Consider the following 27,244-nt stretch of genomic DNA (forward strand, 5'->3'; position numbering starts at 1 on the left):
AAGGTGGTCCCCTACTTTATTTTATTTTTTAAAAATAAAAAAACTCTAAAGTTAGTAGGGGACCACCTTGCCACATAGACAAGGTGGTAAAAAGTTGTATATTTAGGTGGTAGTGAATCATTACTCAAAAGAAAATGAGTAGGGTAACCAATCGAAATGAATTAAGTTGGGTTGTAAAGGCCAAACAAAAATTCAGAAAAAAATAGAAAAGATTAGAAAAAAAATGTTTCATCCAAACAAAAGCGCTCACCCCCACTAAGCCAGCGCGTGAAGTTCACATCACCCATCCCCAAAATCTTGGGCAAAACAGAAGCCCTCACCTCACCATTATCTCCTCTTTTTTTTATCTCTCACATTTCCATGGCCTCTACAGTTACTCTCTACCTCTTTCCCACTCCCAACCCCACTCGCGCCCGTACACTCAAACCCAGACTCTCCCTCTCCTCTCGCCCCCCTCCCCTGCAATCACACCCTTTCCCGCCATTCCCACGCAAAATAACTACTACACCTCGAAAGAGTAGGAGCGCAATCTCATTCGCTTACGTGTCCGGACCCGCCTCGGACCCGAACGTGAGCGAGGCTGACCCGAGAGTCTACGGGTCGGATTCTCGGGCCGAGAAGATTCGGCCGCCGAACGCGATAAGCTGGGGGCTTCTGTGGAGTCTCTTGGCTGAGCACAAGCTGAGGCTCGCGGTCTCAGCTTTGACTCTCGTTGGTTGCACCACCTGTACTCTCTCGATGCCCATATTTTCTGGTACGGAAAATGAGGGTTTTCGTTTTCAAACTTAATTTAATACCTGTTTGGAGGAAAAGAAAAGAATGGACAACGAAATAAAATTATGATTTTTTGTCCCTGAACAATTAATCAAACAAAAAACCACAAGCTTAACAAAAGTAAAACGATTCATTAAGTTTCATGGAAGTGAAGGATTTTGCTTCATTGGGTCTAAGTAGATTCCAAATTTTCAGTTTGTTGGAAACCAAAAAGTTGCTTAGTACCATCTTGTTAGAATCTAGTAAGGGTCTAGGGCACTGGTTCTGATATTCGTGACTACCATTTTTAGCTGTATCTTTAATGTAATAAACTTTTTGGCATGTAATCCCACAAACCAAATTTTAATAGGAGGAGTTGACAATTAGTTCATGTATTATTGCTTAGTGTCTTTGTTGATGGTTTTTCTAGGTAGATTCTTTGAAGTAATTATCGGCGCTAGACCAGACCCGTTGTGGAGACTGCTCAGTAAAGTCGGACTTTTGTATGCACTGGAACCAGTTCTAACTGTTATTTTTGTTGTAAACTTGAACACTGTATGGGAGAAAGTTATGTCAACATTAGCAGCCCAGATTTTCAGAAGGGTGTTGATTCAGAAGGTAAAACTCAAATCTTCCAATTTCACCTTTTTCTTTTTTTTTTTCTTCCTGGGGGTGCGGGGTTTAGTACTGCTGGACAATGCTTCAGCTTGTCTGGTTCGTGTGAAGTAATCAATTGTGAGAATGTTAGTTTCATAGTTTTATATTTGATTTTTCCCTTGTTTGGTAATTGCTTTTCCTTAGAAATTTTGTTCTGGAACTAAAACTTACAGATATAAAACACATTTTGTGTTTCAATAATGTTACATTTTGGTTGTAATGTGGAACACTAAAAAATGCTATGATCTCAGTTTTCCAACCACATTGGCTACATGAAATTATTTTATGCCATTATGCCCTACCTAAGACATGTTCTCTGTTACACCCTTGGTGCCAGCATATGTTGTTATTGTTAGTCTTTTTTCTTTTCTTTTTTTTTTTCCTTTTTTTTTTGGCATAAAGTGGAAGGGAAAATATAGCAATTGTGAAAAGTTAGTTTCAAAAGTTCAATTTTGGTTTGGAAAATTGTTAAAATGAAAACGTTAGACGGCTTTAAGACTTTCATTTTTTTTATTGTTGCATTCTTATTGTGTTTCAAAAAAGACATGATACTGAAGATGTTGACGATGACTTTTTGTAAGTTCATGGGAAGAATAAAATGAAATCCACCTAAAGGTTACAAAAGTTTATTGTTAGTATAGTTATTTTTCTCCTGGGTGGATTGTCAAACCTAATGAAGTTTTGTCTAGTAATTTTCAATTTCAAGAGTTCTTACTTTCTAGGCATGGTGGTGTTGCAAAAAACATACAAACATGTCTTCTGTTGGCTGATATGCATTGGTATTGACATGCATGTATTATGCTGCTTTGGGCAAAAGCGCACACAAGTGGTTTGCCATCCCATTGTGAATATTTATTCTGCGATTCTGATTCCTATAAAAGTTGTATGGTAGTTTTTTATTTGCTTAAGACTTATACTTTTTGTTTGTCAAGTTCTTTATTTTTTGTTCTGTTTCTAAATTTGTGTGCAAAAGTTAGTACTCAGTCCTAAAACTTTTTTCTTTTTCTTTATCTATGTAGGTGGAGTTTTTTGATCGATACAAGGTATGATTATAAAATCCTTGTATATATACATACATACATAGATATGTGAACACATGTGCTCACGCACACATATCTTTTCAAGTGCTTTCTTATGCTCATTTCAGGAAATGGTCATATGCATTTCTGAGATATTATATCACTGTATACTTTTATTGCTATATTATTTAAGAAAGTACTAGTGTCTAAGGGAAGCCTAGCTTGTCGAGGCACTTAGAACCTGTGTGCCTTGCGAGTTTATGTTATGTTGATGATGCACTTATATTGTTTCTTAATATGTGATTGTGCAATCTTTTGTTAGAATTATTGATGTCTTGGACCGACACTTTTAAACATCTTGAAGTAAGAATCACATTAAGTTCTTGTGCTTCAGCATCAGATACTTGATCTTGTCTCAACTTTTTCCTTTTGCCAAATAATGGCAAGGATTGCACTCTTGCATCATAGTCAAAGTTGGTAGACACCAAACTCTGGCTATTTTCATGAGATTAGGCTCTGTTTGTTTCAACTTAAAATATTTTTTTGACGTAGAATGTTTTAAGTTGAAAACATTTTCTCTGGAAATTATTGATTTTCCGGTATTTGGCTGCCACCCTGAAGATGATTTTGAAAACAGTTTCCAATGTTTGGCTGGCATTGAAAATCATTAATAGTTTCATGTTTCATATGATTATATAAATAACTACTCCTATTCACAATATGAGTAGTATAATACTGAACAACTAGAAATCAACATATTCTCAATTTTTGAAGGAATAAAATTGGACAACTTTTCGATGTAAATGGTTACGAACTATGCCATATTAACAAAAGATTTTGGACCAATTTCAAAGTTACAATATCCACTAAAACACTTAGTTACATGCTTCCATATCCAAAATAATACCAACCAAGCTCAATCATTTACATAACCATAATTTTTTTTTTTTGATAAGTAAGTAGAGAATTGTATAAAAAGCGTAAAGGCGCCCCTAAGCATACATGAAGTATACAAAATGACACCAAAAAAGGAAAGAGAGGGGAAGGGGAAAAACACCCGAAAAACCCAAACAGAAGGAAACCCGGAAAACCCCTACAAAACCAGCCCACAAAACCCCGAGACTAATACATCACATTAGGCCGCTTAGCCTTGCCCCTACTAGAACCTAAACCTCTAGCATCATAATTAATCGAGCACTCTAAGTTCTTCACTTCACGACTCCCTTTAAACTTAGAAGAGGAAACTGAAGCCTCAAGACGATGCTCCGCATCAATATGAGTCATTAAATCTAAAAAGCCCTTCACATTCCCCTCGTGGGAGACCCCTAAAGTATTAACACAGAAGCTGAGATCAATCGCTGCCCCAGGAGGATCACCAATCGCCTCAAAACCACTTCCCCGCGAAGAATTGCCCACCTCTGAGAAAGACAATAAAGGCGTGCACCCAAGCACAGACTGGACCGAAGAGTTTGGAACCACTCCCACTTCTGACAGAGAAAGAGCTGCGCCGCTTGGGAGAAGGAAGCCACGCCGAAGGATAGGCTGATAGCCCTTATCTTGAGCAGCCGTAGACTTTGCAGGAGCTGACAAGGGCTTGGAGACAACCCCACAAGCAGGCCTGGAAAGCACCTTGGGAGCACTGAAAGTCTCAAGAGCCTCTGCAAGCAGATGCTTATCCAATTTGCCAACCTTGTTCTTCCGAGAGCATGAGAGCACTGACTTCGAATCTGACGGGTAAATAGGCGCACCAGACTTTGACATCACAGGGAGGGAGTAACGCAACCTTTCACCTAGAGCATCCGCGCTTGAAGAGCAGACGCCAAGAGCTAGATCAAACCCAAAGAGAGCCGGAGAAGGAGCCATCTCAGACGAAGGCAACAAAGGAGGATCCCCACCCAGAGCTGACTTCACCAAAGCAGAGACACCAATGCCCTCGGAAACAGAAGTAACGGCCGACGATGATACGTTAGAAGCTTTAAATCTGGACGGAGTAGCAGACTTTTCCCCGAGAATCTCCATGGAAGAAGAAACCGAAGAAAAGGGAGAAGAACGCTCTTTTAACTCCGGAAGAGAGGCTGAAGAAAAACCCACCACTTCCGGCTCCGGGGCACCCAAGCCCGAAGGAACAGAACCCATACCCGCGTCAGAACCATGAACCGAAGCTAACCCGCATTTCTTAGCCTTCTTAAAGTAATCCACTCTTGTAAGACCAGACTTCATGGTCTTATTAGAAAAAGACCTACAGCCCACCCTTCTTGTCCTAGCCCTAAAATGCATTCTGCCTAACCCAAGACAACACTTGGTCCTACCCATGCTCCGCTTCGGCCCATTAGAAGAAACCCAGCCCAAATGAGACCTGTGCGCACAAGCCCAAAGAAGCCACTTTTCAAAAATATCAAGAAGCTTCCTGAATATCCCCAACTCCTGCACTGCAACGTCACCTGTAGCCTCAGCAGCATCGACTGCATCCCGCTTCTTGGAACACGCAAGAAGGTCCTTATCCAGAGGACTGGGAGAGGAACACTCCAGAGTGTAGCAGTCGACCGCAAGGCCTTTACCCAGAGGACCGTAGGAGGACCTTTCCAAATCGTAACAATCCACCGCCTGCCGGAAGGGCTCCCGCTCCCGATCCAAAGAAAAGATCTTCTCCGCCTCGCACCAGACCACTGCCGACTTCTGAACCAAAGGCTCGCCAACAACCGGTGAGCCCACCACCTCTGCGAACGACAAAACACCCACGGCCTTGCCCACACTCTTCCCTACCGGGGCGCCACTAAAAGAAGACGACACCACCGAGGTACCAAAGAAAGCCAACACTTTGCTCAACTCCCCAGAAACTCGCCCCCAACCCCGCCCGTCACGGCCTTCAGGAAATACAATCATCCCTCTCCGACCCCCTACAACGTACACCGCCACCTCCAAGAACCGGCCGGAGCTATTCCCACCTCTCCGAACGATGGTCACCTTCGAGCCCTCTCTGAAAGATTTAACAAAATTTTCGAAGCCTGGATTTTGCAACACCTCTTCCACCATCGACAGTAACCAAGCGATGCATCCCGAGCCCAGCCTAATCCACCCTGAGAATCCTTTCCTCTTCTCCGCCACCCTCAACTCAAAAGACCCTTCCGCCACCGAGAAGATGAAGGATTTAGCCTCCACAAAGAACCGGTTCTCCATGCCCTACCTCACACGACAACCCCCGAGGGGTTCACAACAGCCCACCGCCACGCCTCACATGGTGGAAGTCCAGAGAAACGCAAGCTTCCTAGAAAAAAGTTGTGGATCCTTCATGTAGTTAAACCACTAAACTCAAAGTTAGATAATTGTTACATAACCATAATTTAAAAGTAATAGCATCTGTTAGTTCATCTCTTCTACAAATTTAAACTATAAATTCCTAATTTTCATGTGGTATCACTTCAGCACTGCATTTTGCTTTCACAGTGAAGCCACATAATTCTTTGTTCCCTTCTAAGAAGTCTCAAAAAATGTAGAAAATTGATTGATCAGTAGAATCCACCCAATATAACATTGAAATTTCCTTTTCCAATATATGGATCAGAATTGATTAACTTGTTATGAATTTTTTTGATAAGTGATCAAATTCATTAAAACACAAAAGGGTACATCAAAGTACACAAGAAGTATAAATGAGAAAACACTTAACTAGAAAAAGATAAAAGATAAAAAAAAAAAGATAAAGAAAAGAAGAAGAGAAAAGGTCATGAAAACTAGAAATATGAAAACAATCATAGGCAACCTTCTAGTGGTATAGCCGTATAGGGTATTGAAGAAGAAGGCCTTTAATCCTGCCATCGTTCTCTCCCTGTCTTTAAAGTTTCAATTATTCATTTCTACTTATCAAAAAAAAAAATCATCTCTCCAGATATACCACATTAAATAGAACGGAATCATCTTCCATATTGCTTCACTTTGAGGACTACCAAGCTGTCCTCTCCAACAAGCGAAGAGATCTATCACTTTACTAGGCATGACCCACGCTAATCCAAAAAAAATAGAGGGTAGGTTCCATAAGGCACTAGCTAACTGGCAATGGAGTAAAAGGTGGTTAACTGTTTCCCCACTCTTCTTGCACCAATCTACCACAATGATATATTGTTTTCTTAAGTTATCTAAAGTGATCTTACCTAATGCAGCCGACCAAGCAAAGGAGGCCACTCTCAAGGGGGTCTTATTTCGTCAAATACTCCTCTAAGGGAAATAAGTGCTATCATGGGGAAGTAAGACATTGTAGAACGATCTTACATCAAACAACCATTTCTTAGAAGGGGCCCAACAAAGCTCGTCTCCACCACCTCGTCTCATTTTGATGGAATACAATTGATTGAAAAACGAAGTAAAGAATTCCATTTCCCAATCATGCGCTGCTCTTACAAAATTAATGTTCCATTGAGAAGAGCCATTAGATAGCTAAAGATGATCTGCCACAGAAACATCCCTAAATTGGGCAATGTTGAACAACTCTGGAAACGCTACCTAAAGAGATTAATCCCCACACCACATGCCATGCAAAAAATTGATCTTGGAGTCATCACTCACCTTAAATCTAGTATATCTCAAAAACTCCCCCAACCACTCCTAATGAATTTCCAAAGGCGAACCCCATATGAACCATTAACTTCTTTAGAACACCACTCATCCCACAGAAAACCATATTTAAAGTTCACAACCAATCTTCACAGAGCCTCTCTCTCATAAGCATAGCATCATAACCACTTCCCCGGCTAGATACATTTTGTGATTTTGAGGTCTAAGGTGACAAGCTTAAGTGATGCTCTTTTCTTACATTAAATTATTAATAAATAACATTTGTTTTAATATTAATATTATGTTTTTATTTAAAATTCATTCTTTCCTTTTGGGATGCAAAATTACTAATTAATTTTTTATATTCGACTTTCCATATTCTTCTCAGCATTCAATTCAGATTGATGTTAGAGCACATTGGAAACAAAGACTTTTCATGTTCTATTGACAATTTAATTGAAATTGATGTTGTCACTTGGAGAAAGTTATGCATGTTGGACTTTTATGAATGTGAAAATGGGAAAGTAAACAAGTGGACATTCCAAAAATTTATATACGTTGAAAAATTTATGATGTTAGGGGCCTTAATTATTAACTTTCATGGAAAATCCATTTTTTATTAACGTGAATTGTACACATAAGAAGAAATGGACGGCTACATTTCTAGAGTCAATAAATTCCTATTTTCATGTCTAGAGATTTTTTAAGGCCCTAATATTGCAAAATTATTATTTTTACTGTAATTGAGGGCCTTAATTAAAGATTATTTATCAACTTTTTACCATATTAAAGTTTTCAATTTTTTTTTTTTTGGAAAGAACCTTTGTTATACAATTAATAATTGGAGGCCTTAATTAGAGACTAATTATTAACTTTTTTCCATATTGGACCTTGATTGTTTATTTTTATTTTTAGAAAGAACTTTTATTGTCAACTATTAATTGAGAGCCTTAGGCGACCGCTTAAGTTGCTTAAGGATTGAGTTGGTATTGCTTCCCCATAAGCGCTCGGTTGAACAAAAGCAAATTACGAACCCTCAATCCCCCCTAAAAGATTGAAGAACACAACTTGGACCAACTCTTAGACCTCCATTAACTTCTTTAGAATACCACTCACCCCACATAAACCATATTTAAAGTCCACAACCAATCTTCACAGAGCCTCGCTCATAAGCATCGCGCCACAACCTCTTCCTCATAAGAGCTGAGTTGAACAAAAGCAAATTACAAACCCCCAATCCCCCCTAAAAAGTCGAAGAACACACCTTGGACCAACTTATTAGGTGAAATTTGAACTCTTCACTCATATCTCCCCACAAGAAATCCCGCATGTGATTGGCAACCCTAGCAGGGATGGGAAAAAGAGACATGAAATAAGTAGGCAAATTAGATAAGGCGCTAATAATCAAGATAATCCCACGCCCTTTAGACAAGTACAACCATTTCCAACCAGCTAAACGATGCTCGACCTTCTCATTAATGCCATTCTAAATAGATTTGGCCTTAAAAGAAGCTCCCAACGGAAGACTTGGATACTTTATAGGTAAAGAGGAAACTTTGCATCTCAAAATGCGAGCTAGACCTTCTACATTATCAACATTGCCAACAAGGGCTGATTCTAACATAGCCAAGTTAATTTTCAAACCCAAGACAACTTCTAAACATAAGAACATGCATTGCAAATGGCGGGGGTAGTTTTCAGACCTGTGGAAAATCAAAGGGTCGTTCACAAACAGAAGATGAGAGATTTAATCCCACCAACATTCCTAGGCCCCACAGAAAAGCCTAATGACAAACCCCCACTCACTGCTGTAGAGATCATCTTACCTAAAGCCTCCATATCATTAACAAACAACAAAGGAGACAAAGGCTCCCTTGTCTTAGGCTACGAGAACTACTGAACAAATTGGTGGAAGTGCCATTCACCAAAATAGAAAAACACACCGAGGGGATACAATGAGCTAACTAGTTATACCATTTCTCCCCAAAACCGCACCTCCTCAGCATGTACAACAAAAAACTTCAATTAACAGGACCATAAGCTTTTTGTATATTTAGTTTGCAAGGCACGCTCGGCTCCCCAGATCTGATTCTGCTATCAAGGCATTCACTAGCAATGAGAATGGGATTAGGAATATGGCTTCCCTTGATGAATGTGTTCTAAGACTTATAAATAATCTTCTCCAAAACTATTTTCAATCTATTAGCAAGAACTTTGTCAATAATTTTGTAAATTCTACTCACTAAACTAATCGATCGAAAATCCTTAATATTGACAACCCCTAAAATATTTATAATGAGAGCAATGAAAGTAGCATTTAGACTTCTTTCAAACTTGCCTCTAGCATAGAAGTTATGGAAAACCTTCATTATATCTTTTTTTAGAGCATGCCGACCAGCTTGGAAGAACACCATAGTTTAACCATTAAGGTCTGGGGCCTTACCACTATTGATAGCTTTCACCACCTCAAAAATTTCTCATTCCTCAAACACTCTCTCCAACTAGTTGGCCTCAACCTCACCAATAGATTCAAAAGAAAGGCCGTCCAACTTAGGCCACAAATTGAACTGCTCCCCGCTCCGTATACAAATTATTATAAGACTGCACTATGTATTCAGTAATCTCAATATAGTCGGTAGAAATTGTACCATCAACTATCAAAGATTCAATGGAGTTATTTCTTCTGTTAGAGTTGGACATTCGATGGAAAAACTTCATGCACTTGCAATCCTCTATTAGCTTCAAAGTCCTAGATTTTGCTTCAAACTCACCTCCTCCATGAGAGTGGGATCTCTCTGAGTCACTTATAGCTTTAGCCTTCCTTACTTTTTCCTCATCACGTAAGGCCCTCTCTTCTTCAATAACATCAAGACCTTGTAAGTTTTCCAAAAGAAGCCTTTTCTGCCTCTATACATTGCCAAACACCTCCTCATTCCAAACTCTTAAATCAGCTTTTAGAGCCTTTAGCTTGCAAGCCAAAATGAAACTTGAAGAGCCTTGAAAGCGATAAGAAATCCACCATTGTTTCACTCTATCCACAAAATGAATTTAGTTGTGGTTTGTAAGGAATCTTAGGTATTTGTACGACTAAAAGCGCCAACTTGCTGAATCTAAATGCACCAAAATGTTGTTGTGCCTATGAAGATATATTGCTATGGATTTACAAAAGTTGAAAAAACCCCTTGTTAACCGTCAGCTAACTACCCATTCCTTATTAAGATCTTGCATCTACAAGAACGAGGAAGCAATAGGTATATAAAGTAATGTTTGTTGCAGAGGAATGATAAAAGCTTCATGCATAATATACATCTACATATATATTACCATGTGACAATAAAATATGAGGTGTTAGAAAAAGATGCTATGGCCAGGAAAAGACAACTTGCACAATGATTAAACACAGAAAATGAACTACATATGTAGACTGATAAACAATTTATGACAGCAAGTTTCCTGTGAAAGCAAATTGCTTTATCAAAAACCAATTTCCCAACAATCCACAGCCCTGCCAACATAGCATTGAGTTTGATGTAACCCCAAAATGCCAATGATTGTAAGTCAGTGGCACATGTGAGATTAAGGAACTAGATTGACGTATTATCATGCTTAAAATTAAGAAACTTTTTCACAAAATAAGCTGATTGGCATGGTGAAAGAAAGAAAGAGAACAATAAGTTGTGGAAAGGATAACTAGTACTGCCCACATTATCTTACCATTTTGACTTTTTGTTTCCCATGTTGGGCTTACAAATGATCTGTTATCTTCTGTCAATTTGTTTTCTTTTCTTTTCCTTTTTCTTTTCTTCTTTTATATTCGATAGTGGTTACTTGCATCTACATCTCTCTATCTCTCTCTCCCTTCTTTTATTTATGCTACTAATTTGACCTAATTTACATTTTACACTATCACAACAGTTTCGTTTTATTGGATTAACTTGGGTTTTGCTCTTTATAGGTTGGTGAACTTACTGGTTTGCTAACATCTGATTTGGGTTCTCTAAAAAATATTGTGAGTGAGAACATCTCAAGGGATCGTGGATTCAGGGCACTTTCTGAGGCAAGCAACTCTACACCACGCACAAGTGAGCTAAAAATGTTTTCTACATTTAAGCAAGTGCACACTTATTATTCAAAAGTCACATAAATTTCCAAAATTTTTTTTGATAAGTAAATAATTTTTTTTGATAAGTATAAATTTCCAAAATGTTCTGATTTAATGCTACTTCAATTTTAATTTTTTTGTTTTTTTTAGAATGCAATTATAGTTTAATTACTGTTCTCCAATATACATTATTGCAACTTATCACTTTCTTAAAATATTTTCCTATCTGTGTTTTCAGTTTTCAATTTATTACCCATCTTCATTAGGGTCATTATGTCTCTTGTTTTCTTTGTTCTTGTAGGTCGTTGGGACAATAAGCATACTATTTGTCTTGTCCCCTCAACTTGCACCTATTCTGGGCCTGCTGATGCTTACCGTGTCTGTTTTAGTTGGTAAATAATTATCTTTGATGTTGTTAGCTAGTAGTTTATGTTGTCTATTCTTACCAAGAAGCATGATAGTGCTCCCAAATCTCTTTGGAAATCTTACAGCATTAGAATGATTTGCAGTAACATGTTGAGTAATTTATTGATATATGCCCAATTCGGCTTAGAGTAGAGGTAGATCATCTCTATTGAAATTTTATGATCGAATGAGCTTCTATATTTGCCTGTGGGGTGTTGACATTACAAGTTGGCTTTGCTTAGGAATTATTCCTAAATCATGTTGGTTCTTTTCTGTTATCATTATGATATAGTATCATTGGAAATTTCATAAGCTCGTCTTTTATTCATCCTGTCTTTTCCTTCTGCCGACTATAATTGATTTTCTCAAGCCGTGTACAAGAGATCAACTGTACCTGTTTTTAAAGCTCATGGGTTGGCCCAGGCATCCATATCTGATTGTGTGACCGAAACAGTTTCTGCTATACGTACTGTAAGTTCTTAATAGAGTTCTTTGCTATTCTTTTTTCTTCCCCCCACATCTGTGTTTGATGTAGTGGTTGAAGCTTGGATACACAGCAAATGAATGAAATTATAACATAAATTTTTATAGGTCAGATCCTTTGGGGGTGAAAAGCGTCAAATGTCAATGTTTGGTAGCCAGGTAATATATTTCAAGTACTAGTTGCTGTTGTCATGGAGATATGAAAGCTTATTCATTGTGCTTAATGTTTATTTTGTGGAGTTTCGTAGGTTCTTTCTTATCAGGCTAGCGGCATAAAGCTTGGGTCTTTCAAATCCGTAAATGAATCTTTGACAAGAATTGCTGTTTATATTTCTCTACTATCCTTATATTGTCTTGGAGGAAGCAAAGTGAAAGCAGTAAGCACTTCTAGCTCGTGAAAACTTTTGTATTAAGCTTGTGTGTTGGTTCTAGGATTTATTAAATGAGAGGAAAAGAACATATCCCATAACTCTCACTATTCAATTATATATATTGCAAAACAATACAATTGACTTTTTTTTACCTTTCTGTGGTATACTATAATACAATAACACCCTTTTTAATACTCCCCCTCAAAGCTAGAGAATATATATCATATAAGCCTAGTTTGGGTCAAATAAACTCCAGCTTATCATGGCTCAAAAACTTGGTAAACATGTCTGTGAGTTGGTCTTTAGATTTCATAAATGGTGTAGATATATCTCTACTTGGTATCTTATCTCAAATGAAATGACAATCAACCTAATATGTTTGGTTCTTTCATGAAATATTGGATTGGAGACAAAATGCAAAGTGGATTGATTATCATAAAGTAACGGAGTAAGAGTTGACGTGTCATGACTTAGGGAAAACATTAGCTATATTTGCACTATTACTCTAAAAGGACTAGTAAAAGTTACAATTAGAGCTTTCTGAAATAACTTATAAAGCCTAGTCTCACTTAGTAAAAAATCAATGTTGGATTTAAGACCAGGCAACACCTTCACAATCCACCCATCAGACTAACTATTAGGGGTGCCACAATCTGATGTTCTCGTTAGGGTCCATGTCTCATTGCATTGCTTTAGTGCCACATCATGTTATTAGGTTGTTCTGACTCCAATTGCAAAAATGCTAGCAATATCTGCGCCATTACTCCGAAAGGATTAATTAAAGTTACAATTAGAGCTCATTGAAATCACTTATAAAGCTATGTTTCATCTAGTAAGGAACCAATGTGGGATTTAATATCCATGTAACACCTTCACAATTCACCCATCTAATGTTGAGACTAACTTTTGGGGGTGTTGAATGAAGTAAGAATAATCTCTTGAAGAAAATGTTATAACCACATTAATTTTGTAGAAGGGTGAGCCATTGCCTTGTACTAAGCTTTTGCATCATATCGTGCTCTCACTATTTATTTCTTTTCCACATACCAAATTACCACCTAAAAAGGTATAATACCTTGTAATATATCTTTCATTTGAAGAAAAACTTGCCCAATCTGCATCGGCAAAGCCTTCCACTCTAAGGTGTCCATTTCGCCTATATAATTGTATGAGACTAGGGCTCACTCAAGATAGCGAATAATACTAGTGACAACATCCTAATGTGGGACCCTAGGAGCTTCCAAGAACTTGGGCTCATTAGATTGACTACATACGGGTTTAGTGATGGAAAGGTAATTGAGCTTCCCAACAAGTCCAATATATTTGTTAGGATCTCTAAATAACTTGTTCTTATCCTTCAGAAGTTTTTGATTTTGATTTATAGGAACATCAATGGGTTGAGCACCTAACAAGCCCATTTCCTCAAATAAATCAAACACCCTAGCGGGTGGCTCATGGCCACCCCTTTGTTGGGAGGGGGAGGAGTCATCGTGGTGTCCATGATCTCCACAGTCCACCCCAAAGGGTTGGCTCACCCACCCCCTCCCCCCTCAACAGAGGGGGTGGTTCACAACCATTCTCTCTCTCTCTCTCTCTCTCTCTCTCTCTCTCTCTCTCTCTCTCTCTCTCTCTCTCTCTCTCTCCTATTTGTTTTTGTTTTTTACTTTCTTTTGGCAATGGGTGTAATTCCAATTTTTTTTTTTTTTTGATAAGTAATTTCAAATTCAATAAAAAAGCGCAGAGGGGCGCAACCCTAATACACGGGAAGTATACAAGAGTGCCCCTAAACGGGAGGAACAACTAATAAATTTAGAAAGTCTACAAAAGTAGAAACACCTAGGTGGCAAAGACAGGACGCTATCCAAAGATATAGCGTGTTAAGCACACACTTCCTTAACACTACCATTACAGAATTTGATGAGAGGATCTATTTGATTAGGGCGAAAAACACAAGGAGTCAAAAGATAAAATTAGAAACTTGAGGAGCAATTTGAAAAAGTCCTAAATCATAGGGATCAATACAGTAATTTTCCTATTTCTAAAAGGCTAAAAGAATTATGATTTATCTATTTGAGGAGCTCTCATGGTCCTTTTGTCTTGTGGCTTCCATTCATGCTAGTTTTCGTGTTCCTAGCTATTTTGATGTTTGTTCTCATTACATGAAGCAATTTCAAGTAATATTGCATAGAATATAAACAATTTTGTGTTCTGAACTGTTTGAGTATGACTACATTGCCAAAGCAGTATTGCTCATTGACTGGTTATTTAGATTATCAAACCATCATGTTTTCGAGGTATGTTCGGCAGCTATTGGGGCACTGTTGTCTACAGCACAACTTAGTGCTTTAGTCTTTGTCATTGCAAATTTTTATTCACACTCCTTTCCAATTTTTTGAAAAATTGTTTTATACTCATGAACGAACTACAAACCTTTTTGGGGTGGCAAAAGTCCTGGACAATCTCTACATCTGACTTTTACTCCATCTTCGAGCTTGCATCTTTTTCATTTTTCAATCAACCTGTGATTACCAGTACCAGAGTCAAGTTTTTCTTTTCTAATCATTCACATTTTCTGCTTACAGGGTGAACTCTCTGTTGGAACTGTGGCTTCTTTCATTGGATATACTTTCACACTAACATTTGCAGTGAGTTCTTTGGTGCTGCTTAGGTACTCATGCTATTCCCATCCTCTGTCATGTCTGATGTGATACATCTTTCAGGTTCAAGGGCTGGTGAACACATTTGGAGATCTTCGTGGAACTTTTGCTGCTGTTGAGAGAATTAACTCTGTTTTAGCTGAGGCTCAAATTGATGAAGCCCTTGCATTTGGTTTAGAAAGAGAAATGCAGCAAAAAGAAGTGCATGATGAGAATTATAAATTGTTCTTCCTCAATGGGTATGATGAGAAAATTATATCTAGGAATATGCATTATATGTCAGCCCTGAAATCAGCTAGCAATTTGTGTCGCTTAGCTAGGTCTGGCGATGTTCATCTTGAAGGTATCCATCGTGCAGTTTTATTCATTATGTTGAGGTGCATAACTGCCTTTTTTGCCTTATCTTCTGTTTTCTGATTTTTATTAGGTTATCACATTCGATACACCCATGTCTAAGTATTATCCTTTTAACAAGTGGTAGTCTGTTTTATGAAATGATATACCAAGCTTCTGCTTGTTATTAAGTTTATCACTAGGATTCTAATTGGTAGTGTGTCTACAGAAAATTGACCCTTGTGAGTACAAGGGCTTTGTCAATCTCAAGCCTCTCCTTGAAGATCTCTCTTCTTTCCGTCTTTTTGTTGAGAACAAGTTTTGCTATAAATCCTTTGTTAGTTATCTATATTATCAGACTGTACCAAATCTTGTTTTCATACAAAAAATTTATACTACTTGTTCCGTTGTGTAAACTAATGCCCTAATTTTAATCTCCAGATGTGCACTTCTCTTATCCTTTGAGACCTGATGTGGAAATCCTAAATGGTCTGAATTTAACTCTAAAATGTGGAACGGTAACAGCTCTAGTGGGCTCAAGTGGTGCGGGCAAAAGTACAATAGTACAGCTTTTGGCACGCTTCTATGAGGTTTTTTTCTTTTTCTTTTTATTTAACTTTCTATTTGTTCGACGGAAGTTTCATTTTCTTTTTATGGATGATGGTGAATTGTGCGCATCAATTGTTCCTTTTGCAGCCAACCAGAGGTCGTATAACAGTAGCCGGGGAAGATGTTCGAACATTTGACAAGAGTGAATGGGCACGGGTTGTCTCCATCGTGAATCAGGTCTCTTCTTGGATCTCCACAGATCTGCTATGAGCTTGTCATACCCAAATGTATTGTACTTGGGAACCATACTCATTTGTTCTCAGCGTAGGCATGTTTCTGTTTTCTAGTAAATTTGAAATATATAGCTTGACCATAATTACTGTGGGGATACAACTTGGTCTAGGTCTAAACCAGATTGTAGCTACTAAGCTTACCTGGGCAGGTTTTGGGGTTTGACAATATTGTTTCCAAAAAGCTACCTGTTGTACTATACTATGTATTTGAGTTGTCAGATTAATCTTTATAGGTAAATGAACCATTTTCTTTTTCCGAACAAGCTCGAGGGTGAAATGTGAAAATTAGGATAGGTTGGGGTTTGGGATCAAGGAATATAAAACTTTGGTCATGTTGTCTTGACCCTGTCCATTTGAATTGTGCTGGTTGAGTTGTGTTTTGGGTTGATGCTGTAGATGCTTGGTTTTTTTTGTGCTTTGAGCTCGAATCAACCCCACCCGCAACCAAGTTGCACACATGCTGAGCAGTGCTAAGAAAAGTAAATATTTCACATTTTATTGTTGCCTTTCTCCAAAGCTTATACAAAAGATGATGCAGGAACCTGTTCTTTTTTCGGTGTCTGTTGGAGAAAATATTGCATATGGGCTTCCAGATGATACTGTATCCAAGGATGACGTGATAAAGGCAGCGAAGGCAGCAAATGCTCATGAATTCATAATATCACTGCCACAGGTTTCTTGTCTCTTCAATATGCAAATATTCTACTGCTAGTTTGTTTTGTTTCTGAATCTTTATTTTGCTCAAAAGGGTTATGACACACTTGTTGGTGAGCGTGGAGGCCTACTGAGCGGAGGCCAGAGGCAGGTATGGTTATAAAGTTGTGTGTGTGTGTGTGAGAGAGAGAGAGAGAGAGAGAGTTGCTATTGATTCTTCCTGTTTCTGATCTGCAGAGAATTGCTATTGCTAGAGCTCTGCTTAAAAATGCCCCAATCCTGATACTTGATGAGGTAAACTTTCCATTTGCTTCTCTGTGCATCTGTATGTCTTCTCCAAGTTTGAATCACCATAACAAATGAGACTACATTTTTCATAAAGCCCAGCTGTACATGCTTGTGTGAAAGCTCTCCCCATTGTGGCATGAGAGACTAGAAATATTTATGATGTCCTTTTGCTGCAGGCTACCAGTGCCTTGGATGCAGTCAGTGAACGGTTGGTCCAGGATGCTCTGAACCATCTGATGAAGGGCAGGACAACGTTGGTGATTGCTCACCGATTAAGCACAGTTCAGAATGCCCATCTGATTGCGGTTTGCTCTGATGGGAGGATTGCGGAGCTTGGAAGCCACTTGGAATTATTGGCTAGGAAGGGCCAATATGCTTCATTGGTCGGCATTCAAAGGCTGGCATTTGAGTGACACAGAAATTGCTAGAATATTCAGTTCTAAATTATACCAAGTGAAAATTTGACAGTATTGCTTCACCCACATTTACTTCAATTTTAGTTTCTTTTTCCATCATTACTAAAGAAGATGATGCCTGGAAGTTGCCAGCGGATAATTGTTAAGCTGGCGACTCCGCAAGAACAGCAAAGCCTTTGTAAAGTTACTGATAGAATGTAACATCAAATTTATTTAGTTGCAAGATTTTATTGTAGAATAATAATAATTAACCACAAATAAACTCAATTAAGCCTTAATCCGAATCGATTTGAAAACTGTAGAGGAGGCCCCCGATGTAGATATTGATGAAGTGGCTCGCCGAACAGATGGGTACAGTGGAGATGATTTGACAAACTGTCTGCTGGGATGCTTCCTTGAATGGCATGAGGCGCAAAATAGCTGGAAAGACACGTGATGAGATTAAGAACATGCCCAAGGATGAGATTTCAGAGGACCCTGTTGCCATGTGTGACTTTGAAGAAGCCTTGATTAAGGTCCAACGTAGCGTCTCTGCTTCTGATATAGAAAAGCATGAGAAGTGGTTTACAGAATTTGGGTTGGCATGAGGAGGATGATCGTTGCATACTGAAGATAGTAGACTATTTTCCTAACGGGCCAGTTTGCTTGGTGATTGTGTCTTCTAATTGTTTCTTGATATTCCATTTATGCAGCTGATCGATATTAATCCCAAGTGTTTCTTCATATTCCTATCCTTGTGTTATTTTGCCTGTAACCACTCAATGTAATATGTAACTTGATCATAATTGCAGAACCCTTGTATTATTCTTCAAATTTTATTCAAAAAAAAAAAAAAAAACTAATAAAAAAACACTCAATTAAGCCTTAATCCCTGTAGAGAGGCAGAGTCCTAGAAAGGACTCTGCTTCAAATGCAATGAGGAGTTTGATATGGCCCATATGGGCCACTGCTGTAATAAACTGTTATCATAGAGGCCTACAATGAAGAAGATGATGATGGAAGAAGACCCCAACGAACGCATGAAGAAAATTACGATTACCCCCCCGAGGACAAGGGCGATTTCTGTTTTGGAAAGGAATCGCTTTCATCTTTTTTAGTGCCTTAGCTTGTGGTTGATTTCCGTTTGTATTTATATAAAATAATAATAATAATAATAATAATAAAAAATGACATCTAGAATTACATGTGAAAAAGAGAGAGTGAGGAAGAGGGACATGAATATGACATCTAGAATTACTCGTAAGTTATTTGAATTTATGTAAATCTTTACAATCTTCATTGAGTTAAGGTTGTATAAGAGTAATGCTAGAAGGAAAACTTTTATTTCTCTCTTGTGGCTTTTAAAATACCATTGAATTTAAAATGAATTACTATTGAATTTTGATCTAATGGTAATTTAAAAGCTACATTACATTTGGAGAGACAAGATGGAAACAAAAGTCTTCATTATAGAATTCCTCATTATTATAAGTTTTATTAGGAGTTGTAGTTATTATAAGTTTTATTAGGAGTTGTAGTTGAGTCGTATTTGTCTATAAAATCTTTCGTGAGTTATTTAACAATAGAGATATGTTATTTGTACAAGATATGATATGTTTACGACTTTTGTACAACTCCAACATTTTCTTTTTTAAAAAAAAAAAAATCAACCATTGAATATGTAGGACACACATGTAGAAAAACATATCTAATGGTTAGTTTGAAAAAAAGGTTGTACAAGAGTTATACAAAGGTTGTAAACGTATCATATCTCTATTTGTACATCACGTAGGTGACATCACGTGTACACTTGGTGCATTTGACAGCATGGGACCTACATGTGATAATGGGTCCTATGCATGTGATGTGGGTTTCATACCGTGTCAAATGCACTTGATGTACACTCAAGTGATGTACAAATAATATATCTCTTAACCATATAAGATGTGTTATTTGTGCATACATTATACATACACTCACATTTGATGTGAGACCCATGCATATGAGATTGTGTACAAATATCATTAGCCTATCTATATTGCAAATTGCATGAAAACAGGACTGACCTTATCAAGGTATCAACAAATTTTATTTGTATAGGGAAGGAATTGTTTAGACAAAATAAACCATAACAAGATGAGAATTGTTATGGTTTATTTTGTCTAGACTTTTTTCATGCCTTCCATTCTGCAATCTCAATCTTAACCATCTTCTAACTGTAATCGATAAGAAAGAAATTCCTCATTGACTTCATAATTGAAACTGTGAAACTAAATAGTTCCACAAACAATATCAATTATAACAGTGAAAAAAATAATTAACCCAAAAGACGAATAAGAACAAATAGATAGTTTTGCATCCATTCCAAGCATGGAGCTAAAAAATAATAATCAATGCTTCATTTCTGATTCACAGTGCTTTTGGGACCCCATGAAAAACAGATTTGACTGGCAAAAGTTGTGGTTTTGAAATCTTATGAAGAATTGGAAATTGAGATTACAGCATTCAGATTAGCAAGGCATTCAGTAGGAAGGCCAAGGAAGGTATTCATTAGGAAATCATCAATAGGATCAACAGTTGCCACCCCAACTAATCTACACTTCCCTTCTTTATCCAATCTCTTTCCTCTTCCACTTCTTATCGTTCCTTTTGACTCCTCAGATGTCAAAACTGTCTTCACCAGCAGTGGAGGAGCTCTATAGACAGTCCCAACAGAAAACCAGAACTTGGCCATGAATTCTAGATCAATCTGCATGAAAAATAGCTGCAATATTAAGTGGGTGTGGTCATGGAATCAAATTCAAGGAAAGCTACCTAATGACGGTTAAATCACCGCTTATCCCAAAAGTGATGAAGTGGTCTCAAAAGCATGAAATATTTCCTTGAAGTGAGAGGTGAATTATAGTCATGGTTCGAACTCGTAACTTTTACTCTATATGTTAAATTATCACTTATTCCAAAAGTTTAATCTTATAAAAAGAGACAGATTTAATCATTTAATTTATAGTTTAAGGATAACCATGCTAGAACAATATTCCACAAAGCATTTGAGAAATCTTCGTACAAAAATCCTTTTCACAAACAAATTGACACTTTTTTACTGCTTTCCAAAAGCATGGTATTTGCTACCAATACCATTGAACAACATAAATACATAATTTCCAATCAAAACATGCATATATAGGCACATTGCCTGCTCATTTTAATGGTGAAATTAGTGAGAGTTGGCATACTTTACCTTGCCAGATTCTCTGTCAATCCTCCCTTGAAAGAGTTCTGGGGCGATCTCAATCTTTAGAAATGGTGGCAATGGCAATCCCAAGAACCTGGTTGTTGCACTTGACAATGGTGGTATATAGAGTGTTTTAATGTCAAATGAAACCGAAATTTCATCACTCAACTGATCACCATCTGGGACCTTAGTACCGGACCCACTTCCTGTTCCGCCGCCGGCGTCGTATTCAAAATCAGGATATCTTGAAATCCCAAGCTTGCAAGCTCCGAGAGTCCTGAACTTTACACTGTAAGCATTAGTTTTCTGGACTTGGATTTGAGTGGCGGCAGTTGTAAGTAGTTGTTTTTGACCGTTGGAAGTGCAGGCTATTGTTTTTGGTCCAAGCTCTGGACTTTTTGTCGGGAATTTGCAAGGAAATGGAGGGTTTGAGGAGTTCAGTTTACAGTAGTACATCATTTGGTGCGTAAAAAGATCAGAGGAACTGGATTGTGGAGTTGTTTTTGATGACGAAGTCCACGTGGCATAACCAAAGCACAAATTAAAGTCTGTTTTGTTGGTGAAATTAGGTACACACCAAAATATGAGGCTGCCTTGTGCTGTTGAGTTACAACCTTATCTTTTTTTGCTATGCTTACTCACGGGTGCATTATATTCTGCGTGCCATCGATTCCCGACCGTGACACTTGTAACATGAAAGAATTGTATAGAGCACTAGCAACAACTTCCTTAAATTTTATTCAGTTTTTTAAATGTAAAGAAAACTCTTAAAAAAATATATGAAACAGACAATCAAGAGAACACCAAGAAATTTGGGGTAGCATTGTTGATTCCTTTAACATTATTTTGATATAAAAAAGCTTTATCTTTCCTCTCTTTTCTCTGACATTTAATTTGAAGATTATTTAAATGGTATAGGGAAAGAATAAGAGAAGTTATTATGGAGTTTATTTGAATAAGGGAGTAAAAAAGTAGTTTGATTCCTTGCATTTAAGGAAAATTTAAATAAAGCTGTTGCTAGTGCTCTAAGAACTATATATGTTTTCATGTTTTGAATAGCACTTTCTTGACGGGTAGTGGGGAGACATGTTTTAAGTAGGTTTGCCAATTTTTGACATCATCCGTAAATTTAACACGAACTCAATACGAAATTAGTGGATTAGTGTTTTCTATAATCGGATCAATTCGAGTCAACCCGAATTAACTTGTTTAATAAACGAGCCAATCTTGGGTCAACTTGCTTAATCTATAGGTATCCTGCATAACCCATAAAAATTAAATTAGTTTTTTTTAATAATTTAAAAATAAAACCCTAAAAGGTTAAATTCATAAACTCATATAAATTAACATTAATGTTATTATTGCATTTAAATTCATATACATGTTGAAATGGGTTAAATAGGTCGTGTTTTCAATTCAGCACAACATATTTATTAAATAGGTTATCAAATCGGATCGTGTCAAAATTGAACATGTTTAACTAAATAGGTCGATCCTGATTGAGCCATATTGGGTTGAGTCCACTCAATACGTTAACATAAATTATTTACCCTAATTTTGGGGTACCAAAATCCTTTTTTTTTTTTTTGCCATAACATAGAATAATAGTATAATACTTGGGAACCTGATTCTTTAGTAGCAGTCAGAAAAATAAATAATAATAATAATAAAAAAAAAAGAAAAAGAAAAAGAAAAAGTGGAGTCTATTATGAATGGCCCCCATGCCTCCTCTCCATACAATTGTCATTACATTTGGTCCTCTGGAATTCCGTGAAGACCCCAACATGATGTTGATGTCCCTTGCAGTTTGGTGTGCATATGAAGTTTAGCTCCCTCTTGAAGATACTTTTCTAGTTGTTCATGCGGTAACGTGTAATACATGTTACCAAGCTGCTTGTGGGGCCCATCTTATCTTATTGAATAGAGATGTTCAGACAGCTTGAGATCTGTTTGGACTGCAGTAGGTTTCTTAAGGGACCTTCTCATAATAGTCCATTCGAAGGTACGAGAGAGAGTGACATAAAATGGTTTACAAAGATGAGAAGCGTAAATCATTTTACGCCTCGATCATGAATGTTATTTTTTTTTTTTTTGTCAACTGAAAACATTTTCAGGTTGACTAATAATTTAAATCACAACAAACACTAAAAAATAAAAAACTTTTTTCAAGATATTTTTATCTCGAAACAAACGGAAAAAAAAAGGGTTTATTTTTCTCAGTAACTTTAGTCAAAACCTGTCGTTTTATCCATGGTAGAAGTTGGATGTGAACCTCATATTTACTAGGCCAAATGATAGAAAAATTGTGATAGCCATTATATTCACTTCATCCAATTGCAAATGGTATCCACATGTCCTCTCCATATACACAAGATTTCATTCTTTTTTGGGGGGCCAGAGACATAATAACATCTGTACTCAGGTAGCAGACATCAAGATGTCCCAGGGTGTTTGTGTGTCTCTGAAAATGGGGTTAGCCCAACATAGACATGTGACCCTGTTTTTTGCCCAATGAACTAGCTCTACTTCAGCACACGCGGATAATAATGTGACATCTTTTTGGAAGCCTTTTGACCACTAACTTGGCGAAATGAACTGAGACCCTTTCACTCTAATGGATAACTCCTCTGTTTGGTTGCCAAGACAGAGCATATAATGCAAAGAATTTGGAATCTTGGATAGCTCCTTTGTTCGGTTATTTTAGGGAATACAAGAAAGGGCAAAGAAAATGATCCTCTTATTGAAAGGATACACTTACTTTGCATAAATGTGAAGGAGAAAGAAAACTTTAATCCCAACAAAATAATGATACGAAACTTGGAAAACTTGATACTGATGAAAAACACGAACTTTATACACAAGCCAAGAGTCCATTAGCCACAAGTTGTTAAACTAACTACCGGTTGAACAAAAAACAACCAACACTAACTCATCAAATCAGATAGAAACCACTCAGACCACCGCTACATGAAGCAAAACCGAATCTGGCACTAAGCACCAGGTTTAGCAACAACGGCGCCAATACAATACAACACGACAGCATGAAACTTCCCGTCGGCATGCCATTTTCTTAACATCTTAATACTTCATAAGAACCTCCAATTAGTTTAATGCAGTCAGGCAGTCCACACTCTCAACATACAAGAGAAGCTCGAAGTGACGTAGGAAGATGGGTGCATGACGACCAACGGATGACTGATTCAGTCACCATGAGATCAAGTTGCTCACGCTCACCAAGTCCAATTGTATGGTTCCTCTTGCTATGGATGCAAAACATCCTAGATCCAATCGTTCCTCCTGCCCTTTTAACTTCAGCTTCCTTGTGTTCCATTTCTTTTCCCTCATGCCCAAAGCAAAGAGAAGAATCCGGCAGCATGAGCAGCTTCCCCAAGCTTGCGTCTGCACAATAGGGCACAAAATAGGATTTTAGATACAAGTTCTATGAGATGTTGTAGGGAGTTGGAAGATGCTAAACTCGAGTACCTCCTTGAATTGCATCTACTCTGGGAATACTGGTTGAAAACTCTAATGCACAACTCCCTTGTTCAATAACAGAACCAAGGCTGAAGAATGCAAAACTGGATATTGTGGGAACAGGGGAAGAGAATTCCAAGGTGTTAGAATCACCGCTGCTGCGGAAAGAAAACCCGCCAGATGCAGTGCAAGGTGTTGCTGGTTCAGCCAGGAAAGAGGAAAAAGATGATCTGCATGTGAATGTAGGTGATTCAACATCACATGTAATAGGTGATCCAGCACCAAAGCTGATGTCCTGATTCCTCGACATAAACGGGGTGGAAAAAGAGCCATCGCCTACGCCCCATTCTCCACAATCATGGTTTTCACATACACTTGGCTCTTTAGGGCCATTGTCCTCCATCCAGGGGTGATCTACAAAAGAAGAGTAACACAAATTATACTTATAGCCAGCAGCGGGGGGAGAAAGTCTTCAAACAAGGGAGAACAGGACATTAATTAGTTAGCAAGTCAGGAGAAAAGCCAAAAATCTCTGGGCCTAGCAACAGAAACTAACTGCAGGAATAACCTGCCTCAAACCACTCAAAGCTTACAGAAATAACAGCGAGGCCACATCAATATCATGCAATTTTCTAATTTTAACAAAATAGAATGAAATAATAACATTCATCAATACTTCAAATGACATCCTTCAAAAACATATGTCCAGGTTTGTCCACCTCATTTCTAGATGCTTCAAATAGACATTTTAGCTTCTAAGAGATTGATGATACTATTAAAGAAACTTTATAGCTATCATGTTATCTACGTTCCTAATATGTTATCAGAAACCTAAACAGGGTGCCTAAATTTAAATATACAAAAAGAAAAATGAGCGTTATGCCACTACCAATAAACACACAATGACTCGGTGAGTATCCAACTTACCTAAGACCTGCTCAGCAGTAAGCCTTTGAGAAGGGTCTATACAAAGCATTCCCTGGATGAGATTCTTAACAGATTCTGATATGCGATTCCAGGGATCAGAAGGGAACCTCAGATCAGCTGCCCGAACAGCATCAAATATGCGTGACTTTGTCTTTCCCCAAAATGGTGGCATCGCACTAAGAAGAATGTAAAGAATAACGCCTGCACTCCAAACATCAGCAGCCTGGTTATAGCCCCCAGCGAGTACCTCCGGAGCTATATAAAATGGACTCCCAACCAGCCCATGCAAACTCTGCCCTGCTTAAAGAACCCAAATGCTTCTTAAAATATTGAATAACTCAAATTTTCTCGAGGAAAGACTAATTAATACAAAACAAGAATCAATAATCTGCAAAGAAAACCAAAGAAATATGAAAATACCAGGCTTGATGTAGGTTGCAAGACCAAAATCCGCCAATTTAATTGGAGAAGATGGGGCTTTTGTGGCCAAGAGGATATTCTCAGGCTTCAGATCTCTATGAACAACCCCATTTTCATGACAATACAAAACCACTTGCATCAGATGCCGGAAACGAACCCTGGCCTCAGACTCAGAGAATCGCCCGTGCTTTTCTAACTGGTGAAAAAGCTCCCCTCCAGCACAAAGTTCCATCACCAAATGAACATAGTTTTCCTCCTCATACACTGCCTTTAAATCTACAACATTCGGGTGCCCAGATAACTTGGTCATTATTTCAATCTCAAGCTTCACACTCCGCACATCATCTGGTGTAACCAATCTATCTTTAGCAATCGATTTGCACGCTAATACCTCCCCGGTCAATTTATCAGAGCACGCTCTGATAACACCAAACTGCCCCCAACCCAATTGCTCTCCAAGAATGTACCGATCTTTCAAATTTGAAGTTTGATTTGCATCCAAAATGGTTTCAGTCAAGCTCTCGACTTTATAACAATTGCACGGCTGCGTGAGTGGTTCGCTGCTGCTGTTGCTCTTGGCAACAGCCATAGCAATTTCCTGCCCCAAAAACAATCAAAAGATACCAATCAGCATCTCAGCTTCTGCTTCTCAGTTTCGTCTACTTATTCCCAATATACTCTCCAGAAATCTCTCCTAAATTTCAAGTCAAAAGATTGATTTTTCTTTTCTTTCCCCTTTGCTTAAATATCCGTTCAACAGGACCGCATTTCAGGTCAAATCTTAAAGAGCTTCACTAGCAAGTTGTTGAGGCGGATGACAAGGCGAGGCTTACCTTGAAGAATTCGAAACCACCCTAAAAAACAACAAAAGCTTGAACTCTTTCCTCTCAATCCCTACTGGATCAGGATCACCCGGATCTACAACGCATTAAAAAATGCAACAAAACTCAGATCAACTCATCCACTCTTTTTAGATTAAATATATATATATAATGAAGAAAACCCAATTACGAAAATTACTGGATGGATCATTAAATTCATTAAAAAAAATGAACTTGTCAAGCTTCAAATCCAGCTCAGAATAGAATGCAAATCAATTCCCAACATAAATTTTCTTCTCTTTTCTTCTCATATATCACAAATTTTCCAAATTTGTACAATACCAAAAAGGAACGAAAAAAAAAAAGTAGCGTTTTCCAGTTTTGGTCAACAGTACCCACAATTGTCCAATTTAAACCTTTTAATCACCTATATCACCTCCAAACGACAAAAGCACCAATAACCATCAGCTAAAAAACCCTAAACCAACAAGAACAACAAAAATCAACACAAACCCATTACAATCTTCTGAAAAGCAACCAACCCAGATCCAACCAGGCAAGTATAACCAAAACCCACATTCTAAAAAAATTGACAGACAAACAGAGCGAGAGAGAGAGAGAGAGAGAGAGAGAGCGAGAGAGAGAGAGAGAGGTAGAGGACCACGTAAGAAGAAGTCCGTTGGAGCAGTGGTTATCCGCTGCCTCCCCAAGACAGACCCCCTCCTGTGGGTGGGGCTCTCCTTTGGTCTCCTATGCGAGTTCTGGCCAATCCCCACTTTTTTTCTTGTTGTGGTTGTTGTTTGGCTTCTGTTTTTTGAAATGGAAGGCCTTTTCTCGGACCTGAAGACCGACTCTATTTTTGT

At 37.9% G+C, this 27,244-nt stretch overlaps 3 protein-coding genes across 6 annotated transcripts; 1 reads left to right on the forward strand and 2 right to left on the reverse strand.

Annotated features, from left to right (window-relative positions):
* Positions 1-272: 272 nt before the first annotated feature.
* Positions 273-17,806, forward strand: LOC133861804 (ABC transporter B family member 28). Of its 2 annotated transcripts, XM_062297615.1 has the most exons (16): positions 273-754; positions 1,184-1,371; positions 2,430-2,453; positions 10,933-11,034; positions 11,381-11,471; positions 11,855-11,955; positions 12,076-12,126; positions 12,216-12,344; positions 14,921-14,983; positions 15,059-15,338; positions 15,770-15,918; positions 16,025-16,114; positions 16,709-16,843; positions 16,919-16,975; positions 17,062-17,118; positions 17,289-17,806. In XM_062297615.1, the coding sequence occupies exons 1-16, from the start codon at positions 361-363 to the stop codon at positions 17,523-17,525; spliced, it is 2,148 nt and encodes a 715-aa protein (XP_062153599.1). In that variant the 5' UTR covers positions 273-360; the 3' UTR covers positions 17,526-17,806. The 2 variants fall into 2 exon arrangements, with proteins under 2 accessions (XP_062153599.1, XP_062153602.1); XM_062297618.1 differs by lacking the exon at positions 11,381-11,471 and having other exon boundaries at positions 10,933-11,059.
* A 2,026-nt stretch (positions 17,807-19,832) lies between these two features.
* Positions 19,833-21,254, reverse strand: LOC133861508 (uncharacterized). Its single transcript, XM_062297292.1, has 2 exons — positions 20,746-21,254; positions 19,833-20,256 (listed from the first exon to the last, which is right to left on the reverse strand). The coding sequence occupies exons 1-2, from the start codon at positions 21,196-21,198 to the stop codon at positions 19,981-19,983; spliced, it is 729 nt and encodes a 242-aa protein (XP_062153276.1). The 5' UTR covers positions 21,199-21,254; the 3' UTR covers positions 19,833-19,980.
* A 2,318-nt stretch (positions 21,255-23,572) lies between these two features.
* LOC133861805 (calcium-dependent protein kinase 26) lies at positions 23,573-27,244 on the reverse strand. 3 transcript variants are annotated; one of them, XM_062297619.1, is made up of 6 exons: positions 27,043-27,244; positions 26,394-26,478; positions 25,561-26,158; positions 25,141-25,440; positions 24,223-24,627; positions 23,573-24,138 (listed from the first exon to the last, which is right to left on the reverse strand). In XM_062297619.1, exons 3-6 carry the CDS (start codon positions 26,147-26,149, stop codon positions 23,873-23,875), a joined length of 1,560 nt encoding a protein of 519 aa, XP_062153603.1. In that variant the 5' UTR covers positions 26,150-26,158; positions 26,394-26,478; positions 27,043-27,244; the 3' UTR covers positions 23,573-23,872. The 3 variants fall into 3 exon arrangements, with proteins under 3 accessions (XP_062153603.1, XP_062153604.1, XP_062153605.1); XM_062297620.1 differs by lacking the exon at positions 26,394-26,478; XM_062297621.1 differs by having other exon boundaries at positions 25,141-25,437; positions 25,561-26,478; positions 27,043-27,242.

This window comes from Alnus glutinosa, chromosome 2 (genome assembly GCF_958979055.1).
Source record: "Alnus glutinosa chromosome 2, dhAlnGlut1.1, whole genome shotgun sequence".
Lineage (NCBI taxonomy): Eukaryota > Viridiplantae > Streptophyta > Magnoliopsida > Fagales > Betulaceae > Alnus > Alnus glutinosa.

Coding starts and splice junctions, on each gene's coding strand:
- LOC133861805 (XM_062297620.1), bottom strand. CDS start 26,149: ATGGCTGTTGCCAAGAGCAACAGCAGCAGCGAACCACTCACGCAGCCG. Junction 25,441..25,560: donor TGCAACCTACATCAAGCCTG/GTATTTTCATAT, acceptor GGGTTCTTTAAG/CAGGGCAGAGTTTGCATGGG. Junction 24,628..25,140: donor TACTGCTGAGCAGGTCTTAG/GTAAGTTGGATA, acceptor CTTCTTTTGTAG/ATCACCCCTGGATGGAGGAC.
- LOC133861804 (XM_062297615.1), top strand. CDS start 361: ATGGCCTCTACAGTTACTCTCTACCTCTTTCCCACTCCCAACCCCACT. Junction 1,372..2,429: donor GAAGGGTGTTGATTCAGAAG/GTAAAACTCAAA, acceptor TTATCTATGTAG/GTGGAGTTTTTTGATCGATA. Junction 11,472..11,854: donor TACCGTGTCTGTTTTAGTTG/GTAAATAATTAT, acceptor GATTTTCTCAAG/CCGTGTACAAGAGATCAACT.
- LOC133861508 (XM_062297292.1), bottom strand. CDS start 21,198: ATGATGTACTACTGTAAACTGAACTCCTCAAACCCTCCATTTCCTTGC. Junction 20,257..20,745: donor TTGACAGAGAATCTGGCAAG/GTAAAGTATGCC, acceptor TTTTTCATGCAG/ATTGATCTAGAATTCATGGC.